Here is a 22,944-nt window from a genome sequence, read left to right as displayed (position 1 = left end):
CGATTGGGTTCAAGCTCACTCCCGCCCACCTCCCGCACAATCCCCCCTCCAACAGGGGGAACATTCAGTCCCAAAGAATAGTTAAGGTGCAACTACTTTTATGTGGTACCAGATTCACATATAAACTGAATTCAAAGTCTCAAACTGCTATGGTAGGACTCGATCTCCATTTCTCTGCATTATTAGTTCTATGCTCTAGATTACCAGCCAATCAATGTAACCATAACATTACCAATGGTGGACAGAGGAATGTCAAACTGAATCTGTTAAAAATTGGCCAGTTAGTTGGCAACAGTCATTTCTAGCCTGATATTTCTTTGTCTTTCCAAAATGATTTTGCTATCCCAAAGCAATGGGCAACACCACCAACCCTGACCTGTCGGTCGTGTCTGCGGCCCAGACTGTCCTTTTGTCCAGCATTATCCTCAACCCTTCCTAGCTCTTCTGTCCATATGACTCTCCTTCTTAGTGCTTGGGCATTTATTGAGGATGCTATACAGAAAGATAACATTCTACTCCTGTTCAATACACCACATTGGTGGAGTGTTGCTGTGTAGCCCTGCACCTCCTACATAAACAGTGAGCTTGAAAATGGGGCCTGCACTCTTCTGACATTGAGTCATCCATTCTATTTGTGTGCTGGTGAAACTCCAATGATGAACTAACACTTGTGGGTGGAAATTGTCTAACATAATATTAGTAACAAATGAACATATTGACTTAACCAAGACATTAAGGTATTCAGCACTGATACTGCACAAGTCTGTAATAAGTAACCAAATGCTCCTGGGGTAACTGAAATGGAATCAGGCCTCCAGTGAATTTGATGCTGTTGAAATCTGATAGCATAGAATGAATTGGGGTCCCAAGGTCAAAGCCTTCACTCCTTCCCTGAGAGGGAATTCAACAAGCCACAGAAATCTGGTGGAGAGACTTGAGGGGAGAATTTTAAATTCCCCCATTCAGTCAAATTAGAAACACTCCATTCAGCACTTGGTTCCTGCCTGGCATCCATTTTAACAAAGCCGTTTATCAGATGGAAGAGGTGCCTGCCTGACCTAATACAATTAGGCAAGTTTGTTGGGGGGGTCACATCAAATTAGCTAGGACCCATCTTAGTTACACCACTCAGATAGAAACCATAACACACATCACTTAGATAGGAGCCTGATGCAATTCTAATGACCAACTGAGAGGGATGTTGTCTGTGAGAACCATGTTCAATATAACCTGGAATGTACAAAGCAGAAGCCCTGTAGGGTAAGAGTTGAAGTTTACTTTACAGGGCTCAGAGAACAGTTGAGCTGCTCCAGGCCTCACTAAACAAGTTAGGCCAGTCCCTTCATCCACCTTCCCAGTCCTGTGGGCACCTAATATCCACAGGCAGAGTATTGGTGAGCTGCTTGTGGGCATCTATTTCAGGTGGCCATGTAAATAAGGCCCTGCCATTAAAATGTACCCAAGTCCTCTGACTGCAGCTCCGGGGAAGGTTGACCACATGTCCTACCAGCTTCCTGTCTGGGAGTTAATGTTTCTCCTTTGTGGATGGATCTAGAATGATAAGGTCTTTTCATCAGGTCCTTGCAGAGATATTTAGGATCATGGGTCCTTAACAAGGTCATGACAAGTTCAGCAGCACAGGGTCTGTAAATGTTAGGAACACATGGCTGCTGTGGTGGTCTTGGCACATTGACTTGCATTTACAATACATCTTTTGCAACCACCAGATACTTCAGAGCAGTTTACAGCCAATTGTATACTTTTTAAGTCTAGTCACTGTGTAATGTAGGAACCACAGCAGCCAGTCTGCGCACAGCAAGCTCCCACAAACAGCAATGTGACAATGACCAAATAATATGTTTTTGTGATATGCTGATTGAAGGATGAATATTGGCCAGTACACCATGGACAGCTCCCCTGCTCTTCTTCAAAATAGTGCCATTGAATATTTACGTCCATGTGAGAGAGAAGATAAGTATTTGGCTTAACATCTCATCTGAAGGATAGCACCTCCAACAATGCAGCTTTCCCCCAGCACTGTTCTGGAATATCAGCCTCGATTTTTGTGCTCGAGGCCTGGGGCAGAATTTCATGCCTGTGATTGGGGTCTTGCCCCGCCAACAGGAGCCCCATGTAGCCTTAGTCACGGAATGCCCTATGAAATAAAGTGCCCATCAGGCCCTTAACTGGCCAGTGTTGGGCTTTCCTAATGATTAAGGACCCTAGAAGCAGTGGCAGCTGATGGTAATGCATCCGCCGAAGGCCCAGAATCAACAAGGGACCCATGCCAAAGGTGATTGAGAGCGGGGTGGGGGCCTTCAGATTGTTGTCACAGGCAAGTGAGTAAGGGGGTCAGAGGCGAGGGCAGGGGGTGGATTTCAGCATCCCCACCCTTCCAAATGTTATTCCCCCTATTCAGGTACTGAGTGCCTTTGAATGAGGGACATTCCTCTCATCCAGGGATACAGAAACAAACCCAATAGCAACACCTGAGTTTGATGCACTAATTCGGCCGCGGGTCAGTGCAATCATCTGGTGTTTTCTATCATCAGCAGCTGTTCAACAGCTGAGTTAGCCATAACTTGCTTTGCAAGCATTGATCCAGCATGTGTTCGTGGTGACTCTCCAATCTCAATTCTTCCAGGTCTTTCCGTCTTCCCCGCAGCCAGCAGGGCCAATTTCACAAGGCACCTGTCGCCATCCCAATCACACACAGCTGCAACCTGTTAATAAACTGTCTGACACAAAACTGGGAAGCATTGAGATGGGACTAGGAGAGCAGGGAAACCTCAGCTGTCAACAGCTCGTGACTATCAGCAAGTCAGAAAAGCAAGTCATATAAGAAGACGAGACGTGTACCCTGACAACTCAGGAACGCAAGAGCCAAGATTATTAGAATTTTGTGATATATCCAACATTTGACAGCAAGAATAGAGACACACGCCAAATTATAGTCCTGCAGTCTCGACAAGAGAGACAGCAAGGAATATAAATGCTGTAATTAGATTAAACTCTGGATGCCAGATAGCAGGAAATGAATGGGGGACATTAAGCAGCTGGAAAAACAGAAATCAGAATCTAGTTTTTAAAATACATTTGAATTCTCCCTGAATTGCAAATCCTTTTGGCATAGTGAAAAGATCTAACATGATTATAGCACACAACCAGTCAAAAGCCAGCAGGAAAGATTGAGGGATAGTCAATCAGTGTTTTAAATTATAACATTGGAGATATTGCCTCAGAGGCTGAGATTGAGGATACAAAGTATCTTACAATTAGAGTAAGCCTTTTTTTTAAATAAAAAAAGCTAATGATATTGGGGTTTAGAGCACTAAATTATGAGGAGAGAATGCATAAACTTGGCTTGTATTCCCTTGGAGCTTAGAAGATTTGGAATGATCTGATTGCAGTCTTTAAAATATTAGAAGAATTCTCTAGGGTGGATACAGAAAAACAATTCCTGCTGGTGGGGGAATCAAGAACGAGCGGACATAATCCTAAAATCAGAACTAGGCCACTTAGGAGTGAGATCAGGATGCACTTTTTCACACAGGGTAGTGGGAATCTGGGATTCTCTCCCTGTGGATTTTGAAGGCAACTGGACCACTCAAAATCCGATTGATGGATTTTTATTCAGTAAGGGATATGGAGCTAAGGCAGTTTAAGATACAGATCAACCATTATACAAATGATTGATAGAACAGGCTTGAGGGGCTGAATGGCCTACTCCTTCTAAGTTCCTGTTTAAATCTTAATTTTAAGAGAATTTAGAATATTGTTGACTGAGTAGCCAATATTTTTGAAAGATGCTTTTTAAATGACTAGAAATGATTGGAAGATTATTGAAATCATAGTAAAGGAATCTTACATTCATGCTTCAAAAACAATGTGATCTTGACCCTTATTGTTATAAGCATTCATTCATTCTTTCTTTCTGGCACATGCACTGTGTTTTTCTGCCCTCATTACCAGTTGCAGTCAGCTGGCTATGATTTCCATCGATACTTGATACAGTGATACTCCAATTGAAAGCAAAATAGTCACTTGGTAGCACAGAAGTTAAATATTGCTAAAAAGAGAGTCATGTTGTCGAAGCTTTTCATTTTGCACTTATCAGGACAGATGCAAGAATGCCAAATTTCAAAAGGAACATCAATTTATACTGCACCCCTTTTCTCATGCAGTATAAATTGTTGTTCCCTTTGAAATTTGGTGTTCTTGTATTTGTCCTGGATGTAAAATGAAAAACTTTGACAGCATGTCTCTTTTTTCAGTAATACTGAAAGAAAAATCTTTGCTTTCACATAACACCATGGGAAGAATTTTCCGGTTGGCAAGCTGGGGTTGGGCTCGCTCGGCGACATGTAAAATGATGCGCAGTGTTGTCGGACGGGTGTCCTGACGTCACCACACGTCATTTAGATTTTCAGTTTGGCGGGCATGCAGCTGAGTCGGCTGCATGCCCGCTAAACTGTCAAAGGCCTATTAAGGCCCATTCAAAATTAATTAACATAGTTAAATGAGCTGCCCGTCCAAACTTAAGGTTGGTGGACAGGCAAAGAGCCCAGGCAGCCTTCGCATTTTTCATGAAACCTCATCCACGGGCGGGATGAGGTTTCATGAAGTTTTTATAAATTAAATAAAGTTTTCCATTAATGTTCCTTGACACGTCCCAGCTCCTGTAACACTGTCACATGAGGGGACATGTCTTATAATATTTTCTTTTCTGTATTTAGCGTTTAAAAACTTTAACTAATCTCCCTGAAGCACCTCCTAACTCAGCGAATCCCCCCCCCTGCCAACAGAGGGAGCGCTCAGCGCTTCCAGGTGAGCGTCATGCTGGGCAGACCTTAATTGGTCCACCCATGTAAAATGGCAGCGCGCACCCGATCGGGGCACCAATCGGGTGCACACTTGCTCACACTCACCCAAGCAAAACCCTCCCAACGGGGGGAAAGTTCAGCCCAATATCTCAGATAGCTGTAGGCCTGAAGCAGGTTGGAGAGATAGAATTGCTGAACTGGAACTTAGTGTCCATTAGGGAAAGGGAAGCAGAGATTTGAACGAGCTCAAGTTTATGGAGGTAGGAAAATGGGAGGCCAGCCAGAAGTGCACTGGAATAATCATGTCTAATGGTAACAAAGGCAGGAATGAGGGTTTCAGCTGCAAATAAGCTGAGGGTGAGGTGGACATGGGCGATGTTATGGAGGTGGAAGTATGTGGTCTGGTGTGGGTTTAGAAGCTCATTTGAGTGTCAAATCAGATACCAAGGTTGGGAATGGTTTGATTCAGCCTTACAAAGTTACCAAGGAGTGGGATGGAATCAATGCTTAGCGAATGGAGATTGAAGCTGGGCTCAAAGACAATGGCTTCAGTTTTTCCAATATTTAAATGAATGAAGTTTCTGCTCATCCAGAATTGGTCATCAGCCAAGCAGTGGAACTGATCAGACATTGGAAGGATCGCACCAGGTGGTGTTGAGGTAGAGCTACATGTCAACTCAGTACAGTGGTTGTGGCCAGGAAACCTGATTTCGGAGAGATGCAGGAAAAATTAGCATAGATTTGGGAGTCAATAACAAGGATTTTGGAGAGGAAAGTGATGTTGGATGTTGGGCTGGGATAGAGGGATCAAGTGTTTTTTTTTGGAGGGGGTGTGAGAGCTGTGATGATGGCAAATTTGAAGAAGAGATGAATGGATAACATTATCAGCATCCAGGAAGGGAAGGTGGGTGATCAGCAGTTTATTGGGAATAGGCTTAAGGGAGCAGAAGATAAGTCTCGTGAGCAAGATAAGCTCAAAGAGGGCATGAGGGGAAATACAAGCTACAGAAAGATGTACATTCAGGTCTCAGACAGTGGACAACTTCAGGGGAAGATTGACTTGGTGGACTTAGAGAAGAAGGCAGTTGAACTTCAATCTTTTATGAGGGATCATTCCACATGAACATGGTTGCCAATGGGTGGACATCCTAACTAGCCACCTACTAGGAGGCCTTTTGAACTGACTGAGAATCCCTTATATTGTGAGCTATTTAATTGGTGAGTTATGCCATATAATTTGGAGCCCACATCTGTTCTCCTGTTTCTTCTTGGCAGTGCGACCCAGCCTTACTTCAGTATGAATAGTAATGACTCCATTTGCATACACAAGCCAGCAGCTTAATTATCATGTATGTTGCCAGTGATTTTCACAAGCTTATTCACTATTCTGTCAGAGAATAGGATGTGGTATTATTAAAGAGAATTGGTTTTCTTTTGCATTCTCATTCAGCCAAATGAAAACTGCAACAATGAGAACATCTTTTTGTGTAAAACAAAAACAGAATTACCTGGAAAAACTCAGCAGGTCTGGAAGCATCAGCGGAGAAGAAAAGAGTTGATGTTTCGAGTCCTCATGACCCTTCGACAGAACTTTTGTATGTTAGCTGAGCACCAGCCATGACCAGTGAAATCAGTGTTGCAGCACAGTGGATCTGCTTCTGTCCCAGGGTAGTGCTAATTCCTCCACTAATTCCTCTGCATAAAGAGTCTTTGTCTGCTCTACTTTTATAGATCAGTTCTTTGGTTAGGCAAGAGCCTAGCTATCTATGCTTTTCCCAGCCTTTGCTTTTCTCACAGCCCATTTCACCGTATCATCCAGGAGCTCATTCTGTGCCTTATCAGCTTCAAACTGCATCATATCAGGAGAAAGCCTCATTACTGGAGTTAGTGATAAGTAAACTGAGAATTTTCAAAGGAAGCAATTCAACGCTTGTACTGAATTAAGGGTACCTTGGGTATGTTTTATTGCATCTGAAGATCATATTTTGAGGCAATGTTAAGTGAGCAGAGTGTTTTTTGTCCCTTCTAAATAATCTCTGAATTTTGTTTATTTGGGAGCAGGGGAGAAATGTCAGCCATCAAGATGGTGTGGGTAGGGCAGGCTTGATAGAGCAGCTGGTCTTTTCCTCATTCTTGTAAATTCATATGCTAAATTAAGAGGAAAGGGTTCATAGATTAGCCTTGCATTCTCTCGAGTATGGTGGTGTGTTACAGTTCATTCAGGGAGTCCGAGTTGCCAACATACACTTTTACACACATGTTGTAGCCTGGAACCATGGGGCTCCAACTTTCTTTCCATCACATGGCTGACCAGGAATCTCTCCTGCTCTTACCGCTTGTCATTGGTGCATGCTGGAAGGATTTACAAGTTGATACTTGACCTATTTGGCCACATTATGAACTTCCCTTGGCCAGCAAGCCCTGGGGTGGGCCTCGAATGTGGATCCTCTGGCTCAGAGGCAGGGACATTACCCACTGTGGCACAAGACCTCCCCTCTCAATTATAGAAGCTCTAAATAAGGTGTGATTATCTGATTAAAATATTTGATAGGGTAAATAGAGATAAACTTTTTCTTCTAAATGGGCGTAATCTTAAAAGCAGAGCTAGGCCATTCAGGAAGCATTTCTTTACAAAAAGGGTAGCTGAAATTTGGAACCCTCTCTCCACCAAAAAGCTGTTGAGGCTGGGGAGGTCAATTGAAAATTTCAAAACTGATAGATTTTGATAGATTTCTATGACATAAAGGTGTTAAGGAACCAAAGCAGGTAGATGGTTTTAAGATCCAGATCACCCTCTTGATTGGTAGAAAAGGCTCCTCCATGGGTTGAAAGGCCTCTTCGCAACCCTAATTTCCTCTGTATGCAAAGCGTTCTAGTGCAGTGGTCAATATTTTGGTCCGGGCACCAAAGTATCATGGCCATGAATTTCCACATTTCTAAGTTTGTTTGACTGATGGTGCATAATTGGAGAAAATCAATGTTAGTTTTTAAAAACAACCTGGGCTGTGAATTCACCCTGACTTTACCTGCTGTAGTTAAAGTCTCATAGGAAATCACTGCAAGCCTGGTGAAATTCAATGATCTATATCGCTCAGTTCAACAACACTGGGATTAGAATACTGCTGGTGAAACTTCATTTTACCTTATCCTTTCTTCTGTTGAAAGAACACTTGCTACGATGAGTAAAATGGTTGCTTTACAAAGAGTTAAGAGGAAGAATTACAGATTGCAGGCCTGTAATAAACAATGAGCAGAGTGTGTTTAGCATAATACTTCATTATGTTTTATCCACAGGAAGAGCTTCCCTTCCCAGCATGCCACAATCTCAGCCTTCGCTGCAGTGTATATCTCGGTGAGTCTCTCATTTATTTGGGCCGACGCTGGAGGAAGGAAGATTATATTCTCACATGGAAATCCTGGAGTTCTTGCAGTACAGTTATCACTCTTCTATTCATCTGAGCTTCCACAAAATCTCATTACATTCACTTTTCATAGAGGTTGAATGTCTCAAATTACTTCCCATTATGTGGAATCTCAATGGAGAGAATTTTCTCCCCACTGGGGGAGCTGAGCAGGAGCAGGCACAGGCTGTGTGTCACCATTTTAGATGGGTGGGCTAATTAAGGCCTGCCTGGTGTGAAGCGCACCTGGAAGTGCTCAGCGCTACCTGTGCAGTTTGGTGGAGGAGGCTGAGTCGCATGTGTGCGCAAAAGCTCGGAAATCTCCCTGAGGCAGCTCCGTGCCTCAGGGAGTTTAATTTCATAATCAAAAAATCAATAAAAGATTTTTAAAAATTACTCGGACATGTCCCCTCATGTGACAGTGTCACATGAGCTGGGATATGTCTATGGATTTTATTAAAAACTTCTATTAAAGTTTAAAAACCTTCATGAAACCTCAACCAGCCCGTGGATGAGGTTTCATGATAAATGTGAAGGCTGCCTGGGCTCTTCACCTACCCAACAACCTTAAGGTTGGATGGGCAGCTCTGTTAATTCTTTTAATTGATATTTAAATGGCCTTAATAGGCCTTTGACAGTTCGATGGGTGCGCAGCCAACTCCAGTGCGCTCTCGCCAACCTGAAGATCTGAATGACATGCAGTAACGTCAGGACGCACGCCTGACATCACCACATGCCATTTCACGTGACAGCATGCAGGGCCCACCCCTACACGCCGACCAGAAGATTCAGGCCACTATTCCCAATCATTCCCATTACATTTAACCTGAGTGTTCCCAATCCCTGTTGTAAGTTTCGGATTTTAGATATTTTCTTGGCATAGAAACATTGACCAACAGCTTAAATGGTCTGAGGGCTTATGTTCAGGAGAGTGACACTACCCAATATGTAATTATAAATAGCATAGCCCTGAGGTGTAATAATAAGACTATATTGTAATCTGAACCAGCCTTTGTGTCACTTTGCACCTGTCTTCACCTGTACTGCTCGGCCAGACTCTATCTGGAATACTGCATTCAGCTCTGCTTGTTGCACCTTAGGAAGGACAGATCAGCCATGGAGGGGGTACAGCACAGATTCACCAGAATGATACTAACACAACAACAACTAGTTATATTTATACAGTGCCTTTAACATTATAAGGTATCCCAAGGTGCTTCACAGAAGCACTATAATGCAAAATTAGACACCAAGCTACAAAAGACAACATTAGGGCAGATCATGGTCATAGAAGTAGGTTTTAAGGAGTGTCTTAAAGGAAGAAAGGGAGAGAGTTAGAGAGGTTTAGGGAGGAAATTCCAGAGCTTGGGGTCCACGCACTTGAAGGTACAGCCATCAATGGTGGAGTGATTAAAATCAGGGATGATCAAGAGACCAGAATTAGAGAAGTGCAGATATCTCAGAGGATTGTGCAGCTGAGAGAGACTGCAGAGATAGGGAGGGGTGAGAATTTTAAAATCAAGGCGTCACTTATCAAGGAGCCAGTGTAGGTCAGCAAGCACAGGGGTGACAGGCAAATGGGACTTGGTGCGAGTAAGGATGCAGGCAACAGAGTTTTAAATTACCTCAAGTTTATGGAGTTAGAATGTGGCAGACCAACTGGGACTGGGTGACCAACTCTCATGGAGAAAATTATGGGACACTTTGAGCATGGGAGCCCGTTGGATTGGGGGAGAGGGGGCTGCTGCCCAGGGCTGTGAGAGTGGGAAGAGAGAACAGGTCTGTGAAAGTGCGCAAACAGGAGGAGAGCGGGTATTGTGTGTGCTCAAGATTTAAAGGACAGAATTAGCCCGGAACACAGGACGGTGGCCTCAAAAATGGGAAAATCCCGTAAAATAAGGGACGGTTGGTCACCCTAAACAATGAGGCCATAGGAATAATTCAGCCTAGAGGCAATGAGGCATGAATGAGGGTTTCAGCAGCGGATATGGAATCAGGTGATGTTCCATCGGTGAAAATGGGCATTCTTAGTGATAGCGTGGGTATGTGGACAGAAGCTCATCCTGAGGTCAGGTATGAAACCAAGGTTGCGAACAGTCTGGCTGAGTCTCAGACAGCTACCAGGGAGAGTGATGGTGTCGATAGCTGGAGAACGTAGATTGGAATGGGGACTGAAGACAATGGTTTTGAACCGTCCATTATTTAATTGAGGGAGATTTCTGCTCATCCAGTGCTGGATATCAAATAAGCAGTCCGATAATTTAGAAACATTGGAGGTGTCAAGAGAGGTGGCAGTGATGTAGAGCTAGGTGTCATCAGCGTATATGTGAGAGTTATGCTGTGCTTTTAGATGATGTTGCCAGGGGCGATATGTAGATGAGAAATGTGGGGATTGGGGGCAAGGATAGATTCTTGGTGACATCAGAGGTAATGGCATAGGAACTGGAAGAGAAGCCATTGCAAGTGAAATTCTGGCTACGATAAAATAGATAAGAATGTAATGAGGCAAGTACAGTCCCACACAGCTGGAGGAGAACTGTTGGAGGGGGATGATGCGGTTAACCATGTCAAAGGCTGCAGACCAGTCGAGAAAGATTAAGAGGGATATTTTACCTTTGTTATAGTCACGTAGGATGTCATTTGTGAGTTGGGCTTAGAGGATTAAATTATGAGAGCAGGTTGCTTAAATTTGTCTTGTTTTCCCATGAGATTTGAAGGTCACAAGATGACCTGATCAAGCTGTTTATAACATTAAAAGATAAAATGATAAGGCAGAAATGGAGAAATTATTTTCTCTAATGGCAGAATCAAGAATGACAGGACATAATTTTAAAATGATTGCTAGGCCATTTAGGGGGACAGTCGGGAAGCACTTTTTCACACACAGCATGGCAGGAATATGGAATTCTCTTCATCAAAAGCCTGTAGTGGTGTGACAACTGGAGCTTTCAAGACTGAGATCGATAGTAAGGATGTCAAGAGATATGGAGCTAAGGCATGTGAATGGAATTGAGATAGAGATCAGCCATGACCCAACTAAATGATGGAACATGTTGAGGGACTGAACAAAACCTTTATGCTTTTTTTCAGATGTACTTTAACTCGACGATATCTGACTGCACCAAACTCCTAAAGCCAGTGCTGGTTTTTGCCTTTGCAATTGCTGCAGGTATTTGTGGCCTGACCCAGATTACCCAGTACAGGAGCCATCCAATAGATGTATATGTGGGCTTCATCTTTGGGGCGGGGATCGCTGCATATCTGGTGAGTGACCAATAGCATAGAGCCTGTCACATAATCTTGTAAATGCTGCATTGGCCAGTTACGGGGAGGGAATTATTCTCGGGGACCAGTCTCAGCAAGACCTCTCTCATCTCTCTTCTAAATGGGCACCTGCCAAAGTTACGGTGAGCTATCAGGAGATGCTCTGAGCAGATTCACCCCTCTGGAATCTCAATGGAAGTAATTGGAGAGAATCTAAAAAAGAACTAAAACAAATCTTTTCAGTTATGCAACCACTTTCAGAACTTCAGGATGTCCCAAAGCGTTTTACAGCCAACTGTAAACTTTTGAACTGTCGTCACTGTTGCTATGTTGGGGAACGTGGCAGCCAATTTGCACATAGCATGATCCCACATGCCATCAGATGAGGTAAATGACAAAATAATTTGTTTGTTTAGTGATATGGGTTGAGGAATAAATGTTGGCCCAGGATACCTAGGAAAACTCCCCTGCTCTTCTTCAAATAATATCATGGGATCTTTTAGGTCTATCCAAGAGGCCCTATGTGGCCTTGGTTTAACATCTCACCTGAAAAGTGCCATCACCAACTCCCTCAGAATTGTACTGGAATATCAGCCTAGATTATGTCTTCCGTTCTCTGGAGTGGGACTTGAATCCATGGCCTTCTAACTCACAGAGGAGAGTGTTACTGACTGAGCCACAAATGATATCTGGTAGAGTGAAAGGTAATGGCCCAAAGCTTCCAGTCTCCAGGTCGTTGGGGACCCTGTGGAAGTCCTGACGTACTTATCTATGTAAGAATTTCCAGGGAAGTTTCAACTTCCAATGGACATTTCCCTTCCTCCCCAGGGCCCTCTGCAAATCTGAACTAGAGGAGAGTCTTCAGATAGTTCCAACTTACTTACCTGAATAGTCACCCATGGAGTGTTAGACAGATTAAAACCTAGTCTAGCTCCTGGGTAACTACAGAACTGACCCTCTAATTTCTGCCCCTAACCCACCAAAACCTACTTGATCCCACACAAGCCCTCAAACCAACAAACCCCCCTGACCCGACATGCCTCAACTATCCCCCACAACCCAACCCGACTAAACCAACCCCCCCCTTGACCACCCGTCTACCCACAGATCAAACCGCCCCCCAACCCCCACCCTCCCCCCCCAGACCTGGCTACCTCCCCCTCTGAATTGACTACCTGACTACGCACCCGACTACTCCTGACACAACTACCCCTAGACCTGACCACCACCTTTCCCACCTTGCCCACATGCCACTCTGCCCACCTACCACATGCCCCACTCCACTTACACACCTGCCACCTCACCCATTCTATGCACCTACCCACTTACCTCACCCACCCTACTTACCTCACTCATTCACCCACTCTCTCATCCACTCACAGTCGTTCAAACTAGACATTTAAACATCCCATATGGCAGCTAGTGCTATAAAAAGGGGGTGTGTCCTGTCTTCTCTCCACCCCACCGCCCCCGCCTTCCAGCCCCCGACTCCAATCAGCTGCGACAGAGCTCTCTGAGGGACACAACACTCCACATTTCCCCCCTCGCCGACTTGACACTGCTCCACATTTCATTGGGACCTTCCAAGCGCAGCTTTTCCAGAAATGTGGAGTGTTGTGTCCCTCAGAGAGCTCTGTCGCAGCTGATTGGAGTCGGTGGCTGGAAGGCGGGGGTGGTGGGGTGGAGAGAAGACAGGACACACCCCCTTTTTATAGCACTAGCTGCCATATGGGATGTTTAAATGTCAGATGTTGATTGCCACTCCTCGTAGATCTGGGCCATTGATCCCAATCAGGCGTAGCACCTTTCATCAAACCTGTCCAGACTTTTAACTGATGAACAGCCCAGAAGCTCCAGTACTGCCAATGTTCTGTTTATAGACCTATTACAATTGATCTTTTTTCTAATTTTTACCACAGTCGTCATTGCTGCGCTAAAGCATTTTGATTAAACGTAACCCACTTCCAGCCTGAGTGAGTGAATATTTATTAACGAGGCAGTTTCTGATTCTGTACAATCAATAAGAAACACTAGAATGGGGACACAGTATGCCCTGGAACCATAGATTCTCATTAATTAGGCATCGAGAGACACTAGCAGGAAATTATTTTATCATTAGAGTACTTATATTCCAAATCTGAGCTTCATCCCTTCAAAATCAAGGCATCAGAATCAGACTTAATACCCTTTCAATTTTCATTTTTGTCAAGGTAACCTTGTGCATAAATTATATGAAGATGCATTTTAGCAGAGTTTATGTCACACCATCATGTGTTTATACATTTAGAAAAACATTCACTGTATCAGAATCAAACTATTCCCATTTCAGGTAACCAGGGTCAGGACAAGCATTTCCAGACCAAGTACAGCACAGCTAGGTACAGGGTAAAGCTCTCTGTGATCTACCCCAACAGCATTAACTCAATCCAACCTGAGATGATCATTTCATATTGAGGCAGTGTGACATTTATTTCCAATTTCCTGCCTAAGTCAAGCTGTAACCTTTATGAATAAGATCAATTAGTGATGGGTTCTAAAGGCTCATACCCACACTTATTTTACATAGAATCCTTAAAGTCGATAGATTGGGATAAGCGGGTTGGATACAAGGAGATATCGAGTAGAATGGGCCTATATTCTCTGGAGTTTATAGGAACATGTAAAATTCTTAAAGGCCTTGATTCAGTTTCCCCTGGAAATGGAGCCTAGAACTAGGGGGTCATAGACACAGAATAAAGGGGTCAGCCATTTAGGACTGAAATAAGTGGGAACATCTCCACTGAGGGGTGTGAAATTTTTGAAAGTCTCTACCTCAGAGGACTATGGATGCTCAGTTATTAAGAATATTCAGCACTGAGGTCGATAGATTTTTGGACTTTAAGGAACTCAAGGGTAGTGGATCAGCCATGATCTTATTGACTTAAGGAGCAGGCTCTGGGGGACAAATGGCCTCCTGTTGTTCTTATGTCCTTATGTTGCTATATAGACTAGACTGGATTTGATTCCAGGTTCTATATATGAAAGGCTCTGTATTTAACTCGTTGTGCCACTCAGTTCTCCCCTCACACCTCAATTTTATGATAAAAGCAAAATACTAGAAATCTAAAATAAGACAGAAAATGCTGGAAGAACTCAACAAGTCTGACAGTGTCTGTGGAGAGTTAATGTTTCAAGTCTGTATGCCCTCCTTCAGAGCAGGGAAGACCTCCAGAGGAGATGAGGTCAGTGACAGTCCTGGAAACAGTGGCTTGATGTTCGGTGGTGGGGTCATGGTCCAGGGGGAGGTAGGAGGAAGTGTCTGAGAGTTGGCACTCAGCCTCTGTGAGGTAGAGGTCAGTACACCAGACAACAACAGCACCGCCCTTGTTGGCAAGTTTGATAACAAAGTCAGGGTTGGACCTAAGAGAACGGAATGCAGCAAGTTCAGAAGGAGACAGGTTAGAGTGGGTGAGAGGGGCAGAGAAATTGAGGCAGCCGATGTCATGCTGATAGTTCTCAATGAAAAGATCAAGAGCAGATAAGAGGCCAGAGAGAGGGGCCCAGGCGGAGGGACAATACTGGCGGCTGGTGAAAGGATCCATTGAATGGGGGGGAGGACTCCTGCCAAAAGAAGTGAGCACAGAGACAAAGGCAGCGGAAGAAGAATTCAGCATCGCACCGAGCCCAAAATACATTGAGATGAGGGCATAAGGGTATGAAACTAAGCCCTTTGCTGAGCACAGAATGTTCAGCATCAGAGATGGGAAGGTCAAAAGGTATGGTGACTACACGGTGAGGGCTGGGGTTAGAAGACGGGATGGGGTCAGAGGGTCAGGAAGAGTGGAGGGTCCTGGTTGGGCACTGGTATCAATAAGCTGTTGGAGCTTGTGTTCCTTTGCACCTGAAAGGAAGAGAAAAAGTTTCTTGTTAACGTATCAGATGAAATGAAGAATAAAATGAAACTGGAGGCAAGAACAGCTTTGAGATAGGATGTGTCGGTGCTGCTAGAGGGAGAGGTCGAGTGTGTGCAAATGGCAACGCATGGCACTGAGTGTGGATCTCAGGATGTGGCGAGAACAGCAGTCCAAGGAGCATTGTATGTCCCAAAGAAACCTGTAATCCTGGGTAGATTCGAAACATGAGGGATGGAACTTCAGTTGGAATCCACGTGGGGTATGTCGGAGACGGAGACAGTCACTGAGGTAGGAAATATGGCTGTGAAAGTGAGTTTTGGTAAAAACCTTGTCAAACACCAGGAGAGAAATGGAAAGCAATGAAGGTGAACAAGGCAAAAGAGACAAGCGGAAATCCTGTCGGAGAGAAGAGCAGTACTTCTTCAAAGTAGGCATTCCTGGAAAAGAAGCGGTAGTGAATTAAACACTAAGATAAAAGCAAAATACTTTGAATGCTGGAAATCTGAAACATAAACAGAAAATGCTGGAAAGTCCCAGCAGGTCTGACAGCAGCTATGGGAAGAGAAATAGAGTTGACATTTTGCACCTGTATGACTTTTCTTCAGCTATAAAGAAGGGTCATACAGCCTCGAAATATCAACTCTGTTTCTCTCTTCACAGATGCTGTCAGACCTGCTGAGCTTTTCCTTTCAGTTTTTATTCCTCAATTTTATGATCTAGAACCAGAAAAACTATCGACATCAACTTGCATTAATATTGCGCCTTTAACCTAATAAAATGTTCCAGGAACCTCATAGGAACTAGCAATACCAAACAAAAATTGCAACCAAACCACACAAGAAGATATTAGAAAATGAAGAGGTAGGTTTTAAAAAATATCTTAAGGAGGTGAGAGAGCTAACAAAGCAGAGTTATAAGGAGGGAATCCCAGAGCTTAGGACCTCAGCAGCTGAAATAGCTTGCATTGGCAGAATGATGAAAATTGCGAATGCTCAGGAGGCCAGAATTAGAGGCATGTGGACATCACAGAAGGTTGTGGGGCTGGAGGAGGTTACAGAGATAGGAAAAGGAGGGAGAGGCCACAGAGGGATTTGAAAACAAGGATGGGAATTTTAAAATTTAGGCATTGTGTAACAAGAGCCAATGTAGGTCAATAAGGTGATGGATGAATGAGTCTTCATGCACCTTGTTAGTAGGTGGATAGTAGATTTTTCAATTAGTCCACGTTTATGGATGCCGTAAGATGGGAGGCTGCCTAGGAGAATATTGGAATGGCAGCATTTGCTGCCAACCGGCATCTTTATAGGGGGGCAATGTGCGATATGAACACAGCTTATTTACTTTCATGAACTATGTACCATGCATCTGAATAAAGTGGCACAAGTGTCAATAAAATGCTTGTGAGCTAGATATTCTGAACCAAGTGATATGTGGGATCCATGGAATCCACAAATGCAGAGCATATTGCAATAACTTGAGTTAGAAAGCAAAATGAGTTGACGGTGTGCTGGGCAAACTGATACATGCACATCATTAGATTTCTGAGCCTACGCAGAGCAGTGTGCATGGGCAAATGGGTATGGGCAGCCAACTTGCACGACCATGCTGCATTGGCAGGAGGCACAGTGTATCGGAATATCAGATCAGAATTTATACAAACGCCAAGCTTGGTTAGAATATCTCACTGTTTTGCTCATATGTTGATCTAGGAGAAGAGGGAATGATAACGGCCCTTAGTTATTCTTAGATTATTGATATTTTGTGCCATCCAGGGAACCACAAAGAAATTGGCACTGCTTTGTTGCTCGTCCTCTTGACTGCATCGCTGTTGCTGCTGTTCACCAGGTTCTTCATCTGTTTCTTTCATGCTTCAGTGAGCCCACCTGGCAAGGGCCTATCAAATTACAAGTCAAGACCAACAAAAGTTGCACCTTGCTAGGTACACTGCAGGGCAAGGGGACAGGTTGGATAGTGAAATAATTCATTGTTGCCCACTGCAATATCTGCCAACTAGTTGTTTCCATGGAGACTTTTACCACAGTGTTGGCTGTCAGCATTAATTATACATCTGGACTTGACAAGTGATGAAGGTTCTAGGATAATTATAGCTTAGCAAATGTTACAACAATATACTGGTTTATTGAAGCAACTCTTAATGTGTATTTTTTATGAGACTTGAGAAAGGATGAGTGCTATTCACAGAGTACTCTCTTGTCAGAAGTAAATACAATAATTAACTGAGACTTAAAACATCACCCTAATAAATATGGGAATTTATATGTGAGGACATTGACATTTGAAAGGGGCTGCAGGCCACCATTAGAAAAGTACACTCTGTGTAGTACCATTTATTAGAATGTTTTACAAACCTGGAAATAGGAAGAGGCCATTCAGCCCCTTGAGCCTGTTCCACCATTCAGCTACATCATGGCTGATCCAAACGTCAGCTCAATTTACCCATCTTTGCTCTATATCCTGTGCTGAGCTCACTTAACAAAAACTTAGCCATCTCAGTCTTGAAGATTTCAATGGACCCTTCGCATCCATAGCCTTTTGGGGGAGAGAATTCCAAATTTGAACTACATTGTGTGAACAAGTACACCCTGATTTCATTCCAAAATGGCCTAGCTCCATCCCCTCCATCAGAGGAAACTTTTTCTCTATTTACTCAATCAAATCCCCTTATCATGTTAAAGACCTAATCATTTCATCTCTTCAACCTTTTATATGCAAAAGAATACAAGTCAAGTTTTGCAACCCATCCTCAGTAATTTACATATTTAAACTACTGAGAAGAAGCATTTGTCTCACATCAAGATGGAAAAGATATGCTGATAACGTTAGATTAAGTAAGGTGAGAGGAGGCTCATTGTAACACAGACCAGTTGGGCTGAATGGCCTGTAAATTCAAGACCATTCTTGTGAGCTCCTACAATTCTGTTAAATGCAAGTAGTGGGCTTGGTGCACTGAAGAGATTGAGGTGAATGCCCCCTCAGTGGAGAAGGTCAGCATGTCCAATGAAGTTATGATGGTGCAGGGACAGAGAGTGAGAATATCCAGTGCCCACTTTACATTGAAGAGAAATTGGATTCAGGGTTGTAAGGAAGAGTTTAATTCCCTGGCATTAACATAGCTCATCACGGTAAAGACAATATGTTTTGAAATTAAGAAGTGTTTTGATCTTTTTCATCTTCAATACAGATGTTCCTTAATTTCAAAGCTTAAAACTCAATCATATCTCTGTCACAAAGATTGGATATTATTGTCCCTTCTTTTTCTTTTACAGGGATTTCATGCTGTGGGTAACTTCAAGGCCTCGGAGGATGCTTCTCCTGCGAAACCTCCTCCTAAGGGTGGGCTTAGGCCCCTGACACATCTACGCCACGACTCTGTCTATCAGCAAAGTAAATCCCTCAGCACGGACGAACTGAATCCGCAGCCAAGGCTTGATGGTCTGGATCACCACTTAGCACAACGAGAGAAAAATTCCCTAAACAGCCTGAAACGTGCCAGTGTCGATGTGGAACTACTGGCACCACGCAGCCCAATGGGCAAGGAAAACATGGTGACATTCAGTAACACTTTGCCCCGTGTCAACACGCCAAATCTGGATGAAGCTGCCCGGCGCCATATGACAATCCATGTCTCGATGGATGCCTCTCGGTCCAAGCAGCTCATTTCCCAGTGGAAGCAGAAGTCAATTGATAGCATGTCTTTGGATCATGACCCAACTATCAGCCAATCTCAGCCCCAAATGAGGACAGCTTTGGAGCTGAGGGGTACAGGATTTGATCAGGATGAGCCAACGCCTTCGTCTCTGTATCCCACAGTGCAAGCCAGGAACTCTGACAGAGCAAGTGGCGCACGGGTACTGATCCAGTCAAGGCCTGGACCCTCACAGCTGGTTCATATTCCTGAAGAGACCCAAGGAAGTATCAGCACCTCCCCCAAAAGTAACTCAGCTCGGGCAAAGTGGATGCTCATGGCAGAGAAGGGGGGAGTCCCGAGACCCAGCAACCAGCCACGCATCATGCAAGTCATTGCCATGTCGAAACAACAGAGCATGATAACGGTAACGCCAAAACACTCTGAAGGGTCAAGTAGCTCAGACTCCTCGCACTACAAATCCCCTTCCGAGCGCGACTCCTCAAGTATTGTCACAGTCGATGCCCATGGGTCCCATCCAATAGTGCACGTCTCTTCTGGAAATGGCAGTGTGGGACCCTGGGAATGGAAGTCTTCTCAGGGCAGTACTGACGTTCATGATGCCTATGAGTTGAATGACCTGAACAGGGACTACAGGAGCTATAGGTCAGCCAAAAATAGTGGCATCTCTCCTGGCTCTTCTGCCAGTGACCTTGAGCAGGAAGATACTCGTTTCTGCAGTGTTGCCACAATCAATGTCGCGGGAGCTGAGAGGAGTGAAACCAATTCAGAGACACTGACCATTGCCTCCAGCCGGGACTCAACACTAAGGAGAAAACCCAACCCCGTATTCCTAGGTGAGCGGGAAGCCAGCACAGATAGTGATCAGGATGCTTACTTCAAGAAACTTCAAGCCAACAGGAGATTCAAAGACTGAACAGGGCCTTTAAAATGGAGAGGCATCTCTTGTACATATCCTATTGAAATTTTCATGGTACCCAGCTCCCTATAATGCTTTAATCTTGAGAATTGACTATCCATATGAGAATTGACTATCCTTGCAATACATTTATTCCCACATTGAACAAACTGGGAGTAATAAAACAGTTTCCATGGAGATCTCGGTTTTCAAACTTTTCCAGCTGATAATTCATACCCTTCTTCAAAACTGATTTCATTGCAGCTTGAGCCTTTCCTTGACTTGGAAAACAAGCCAAAGGCCAGCAATAGAGTTCCAGGTCTAAATGCCCAAGACCCTTCATGAGATATTGGTCAGCTATTGTTAAGAAAGACGGAATTACATTTACTAGCACCTTTCACAACCTCAGGATGTCCCAAAGCGCTTTGGAGTCAATTAATTACTTCAGAGGCCAGGATGTATGGGCCATTTCAACTCGCATGTTACTTGTGTTCTTATCTATTTCAGAATTATGGAATTGTAGTCTTGTACTTAAGTTGTGGTTTTAAATTGGTAATGGTTAAAGAAGCAAGAAATGAAATTTGTGTAACTAGTGGTTGACCCAATGGCGTAATACTATTTAATATGCTGATCAGCATTCTGAGTCAAGCATGGTACTTTGTAGAAGACATGTGGACAGTAATGACTTTGTATACCTGTGCCAAACAATAACCAACCCTTACAAAATAAGTGTTGGCATGAACTTGCAGATAGTTTAATTGTATAAGGGATAGTTGGGTGCTAAAATTTTCTGATTGACATGGTTATTGATTGTAAATTGGCAAGCAAAATGATCTCGCTTGACTTGCTAGAACAAGGCTGCAATCTTGAGCTAAGACAAACTGAACAAAGGCAAAATACTGGATGCTGGAAATCTGAAATGAAAATGGAAAATGCTGGAAATGCTCAGCAGGCCAGGCAGCAACTGTGGAGAGAGAAACAGGGTTGAAAGGTCAACTTACAACATTAACTCTATTTATATCACCCCAAATGCTGCCTGACCTGCTAAGTATTTCCAGCATTTCCCTTTTTTTAAATTTAAGAACAATTGTGAATTAATCCCAACATATGATCTCTATGATATGGGAGAATATGAAGCACCTGAAACAGATCTACTGTAAACAAGCTATCAGGTCTATATGTAGGACATGTATTGTCCAATTTTGAAATGCAAGCAATATATAGGAATGCAATATATTAATTAGATATTAGGGTCCATATTAATACCTACATCAACTGGGATGTGGATGACAAATGATGCTATCTGTAGTGTATTTCCTTTTAGGTTAAATTTGAGGTTTGCACATCATAATCCCACAGTTCGAGATTGACAAAGGCTCTTCCCAGTGCCAGCTCTGTGACTTGTTACCTCATTGTCAGATTGAATCTAAGCAATTCTCAGCCATTTGCTGAAGATCAGTCCAATCCATAGGTGTCACACCTTTGAACACCCACCTCCCCCTGCCAAGATTCACACTGATGTCAGAACTGTACAGAAAAACATAGCAACAGGAGTAGGCTGAACAGGAATTCAGCCCCTCGGGCCTGCTTCAGCAACTAACAGTCACTGTACTCTCCTTTTGTTGAAGATTGGGAGGGGTGGAAAATGAGGATTCAGTGCTGTGGAAAACAGATGAATTGGGAAAGAGGAGCAGTTAGCCTTTGACCTCTTCAGGACGGAATGGCAGCTTTGCACAGAATTACAATAATGTTTTCTTTGTTCCAGCTAAAGTTTCAGTTGCTAAACCTTTTTGTGCTGTTACAATTGCCTGTGAACCTCTTAATGACCAGGATTAGCAATGTATTGGGTCATTTTTATGAATGTCACTGGCTTGTTCTGAAAGCTATACAGAATGATTACTTGTAACGTAATCTGAAAATAATAGTCGCCTGCTTAATGTTTAGTGACACGTGCTCATGTTAGACAGGATGATTGGTCGGTTTTTTTAAGCATAGTAAAGTCAGCTCACTCAAAGCTGGAGTCAATCCCCTTGGACCTCTAGAAGGAGTTTGCACTACAGCAACTATGCCATTCGTTCTAGAGGATTCCATGAGGGAGTGGGGCAGTCGAGATTCAATGCTGGGTAAGGTTGTCAAAGATGGGTAGAGAGTTCATCAGTCAGCGACAGGCTGATTGGAGATGGAATATTCCAGAATACTTGGAAATGATGGACTGATTGACTCTCCATCGGTATAGATGGCCACTGTCGGTCAGAAACATGACACCGCCAGATGAAGCAGAGACAACAAAGGGTTGAACTGAGTTAAAGTTAATTCCATGATATTGGAAAACTGGAAGCCCAAGTGGCTGAACACAGTACACTCATGGAAACCCAGCATTAAAAAAAATGGTTGTGTAAATAGAACTTTACTAAGAAGGCGAATACTAGTTGCAAACAGCACTTCTTCTAGTGATTGTCTGAATGATTACTGTTTATAGAATAACTTTGTTATTAATTGTGAGGAATGATATGCCTGATTTAGTGATTATTGTGCTCTATGTTAGTGATTTTAATGATAGGTCCTGATGTACTGAAGTATTTTGTACTTTAAATGTGTCATTTTGACAGAAAGAAGCTTTAGAATTAATGGTGAATTCAATAAACACTGTTTTAAAAAATAGTGTGCATTAAATAAGTCTCCTCTGTTTCTGGGGAGCAACACTGCCTCAGTTCCTTTTCAGTGTTGTTACTCAGCCTCGATTTTAATCATTCCTCCATTGGTGGCCATGCTTTCAGCTGCCTGGGCCCTAAGCTCTGGAATTCCCTCCCTAAAGCAAACTGTCTCGATCCTTCTCTTCTCCTTTAAGATGCTCCTTAAAACCTATCCGATTGACCAAGCTTTTGGTCACCTGTCCTATTTTCACCTGATGTTGCTAAATGTTAAATTTTGTCTAATAACGTCCCTGTGAAGCACCTTGGGATGTTTTTAGTATGCCAAAGGTGCTATATAAATGCAA

At 43.4% G+C, this 22,944-nt stretch overlaps 1 protein-coding gene across 1 annotated transcript in view; it reads left to right on the top strand.

Moving 5' to 3' along the window:
- LOC121286779 (phospholipid phosphatase-related protein type 3-like) overlaps positions 1-22,592 on the top strand; it is a 99,210-nt gene extending 76,618 nt beyond the window's left edge. Inside the window, exons 6-8 of the mRNA XM_041203818.1 lie at positions 8,118-8,175; positions 11,315-11,488; positions 18,669-22,592. Coding sequence (XP_041059752.1) covers positions 8,118-8,175; positions 11,315-11,488; positions 18,669-19,964 — 1,528 coding nt within the window. The 3' untranslated portion in view covers positions 19,965-22,592. The remainder of the gene's footprint in view (positions 1-8,117; positions 8,176-11,314; positions 11,489-18,668) is intronic.
- The last annotated feature ends 352 nt before the right edge of the window (positions 22,593-22,944 follow it).

This window comes from Carcharodon carcharias, chromosome 14, assembly GCF_017639515.1.
Source record: "Carcharodon carcharias isolate sCarCar2 chromosome 14, sCarCar2.pri, whole genome shotgun sequence".
Classification (NCBI taxonomy): domain Eukaryota; kingdom Metazoa; phylum Chordata; class Chondrichthyes; order Lamniformes; family Lamnidae; genus Carcharodon; species Carcharodon carcharias.
The sequence above is the reverse complement of the archived record's forward strand: the minus strand, read 5'-3'. Positions and strand labels throughout refer to the sequence as shown.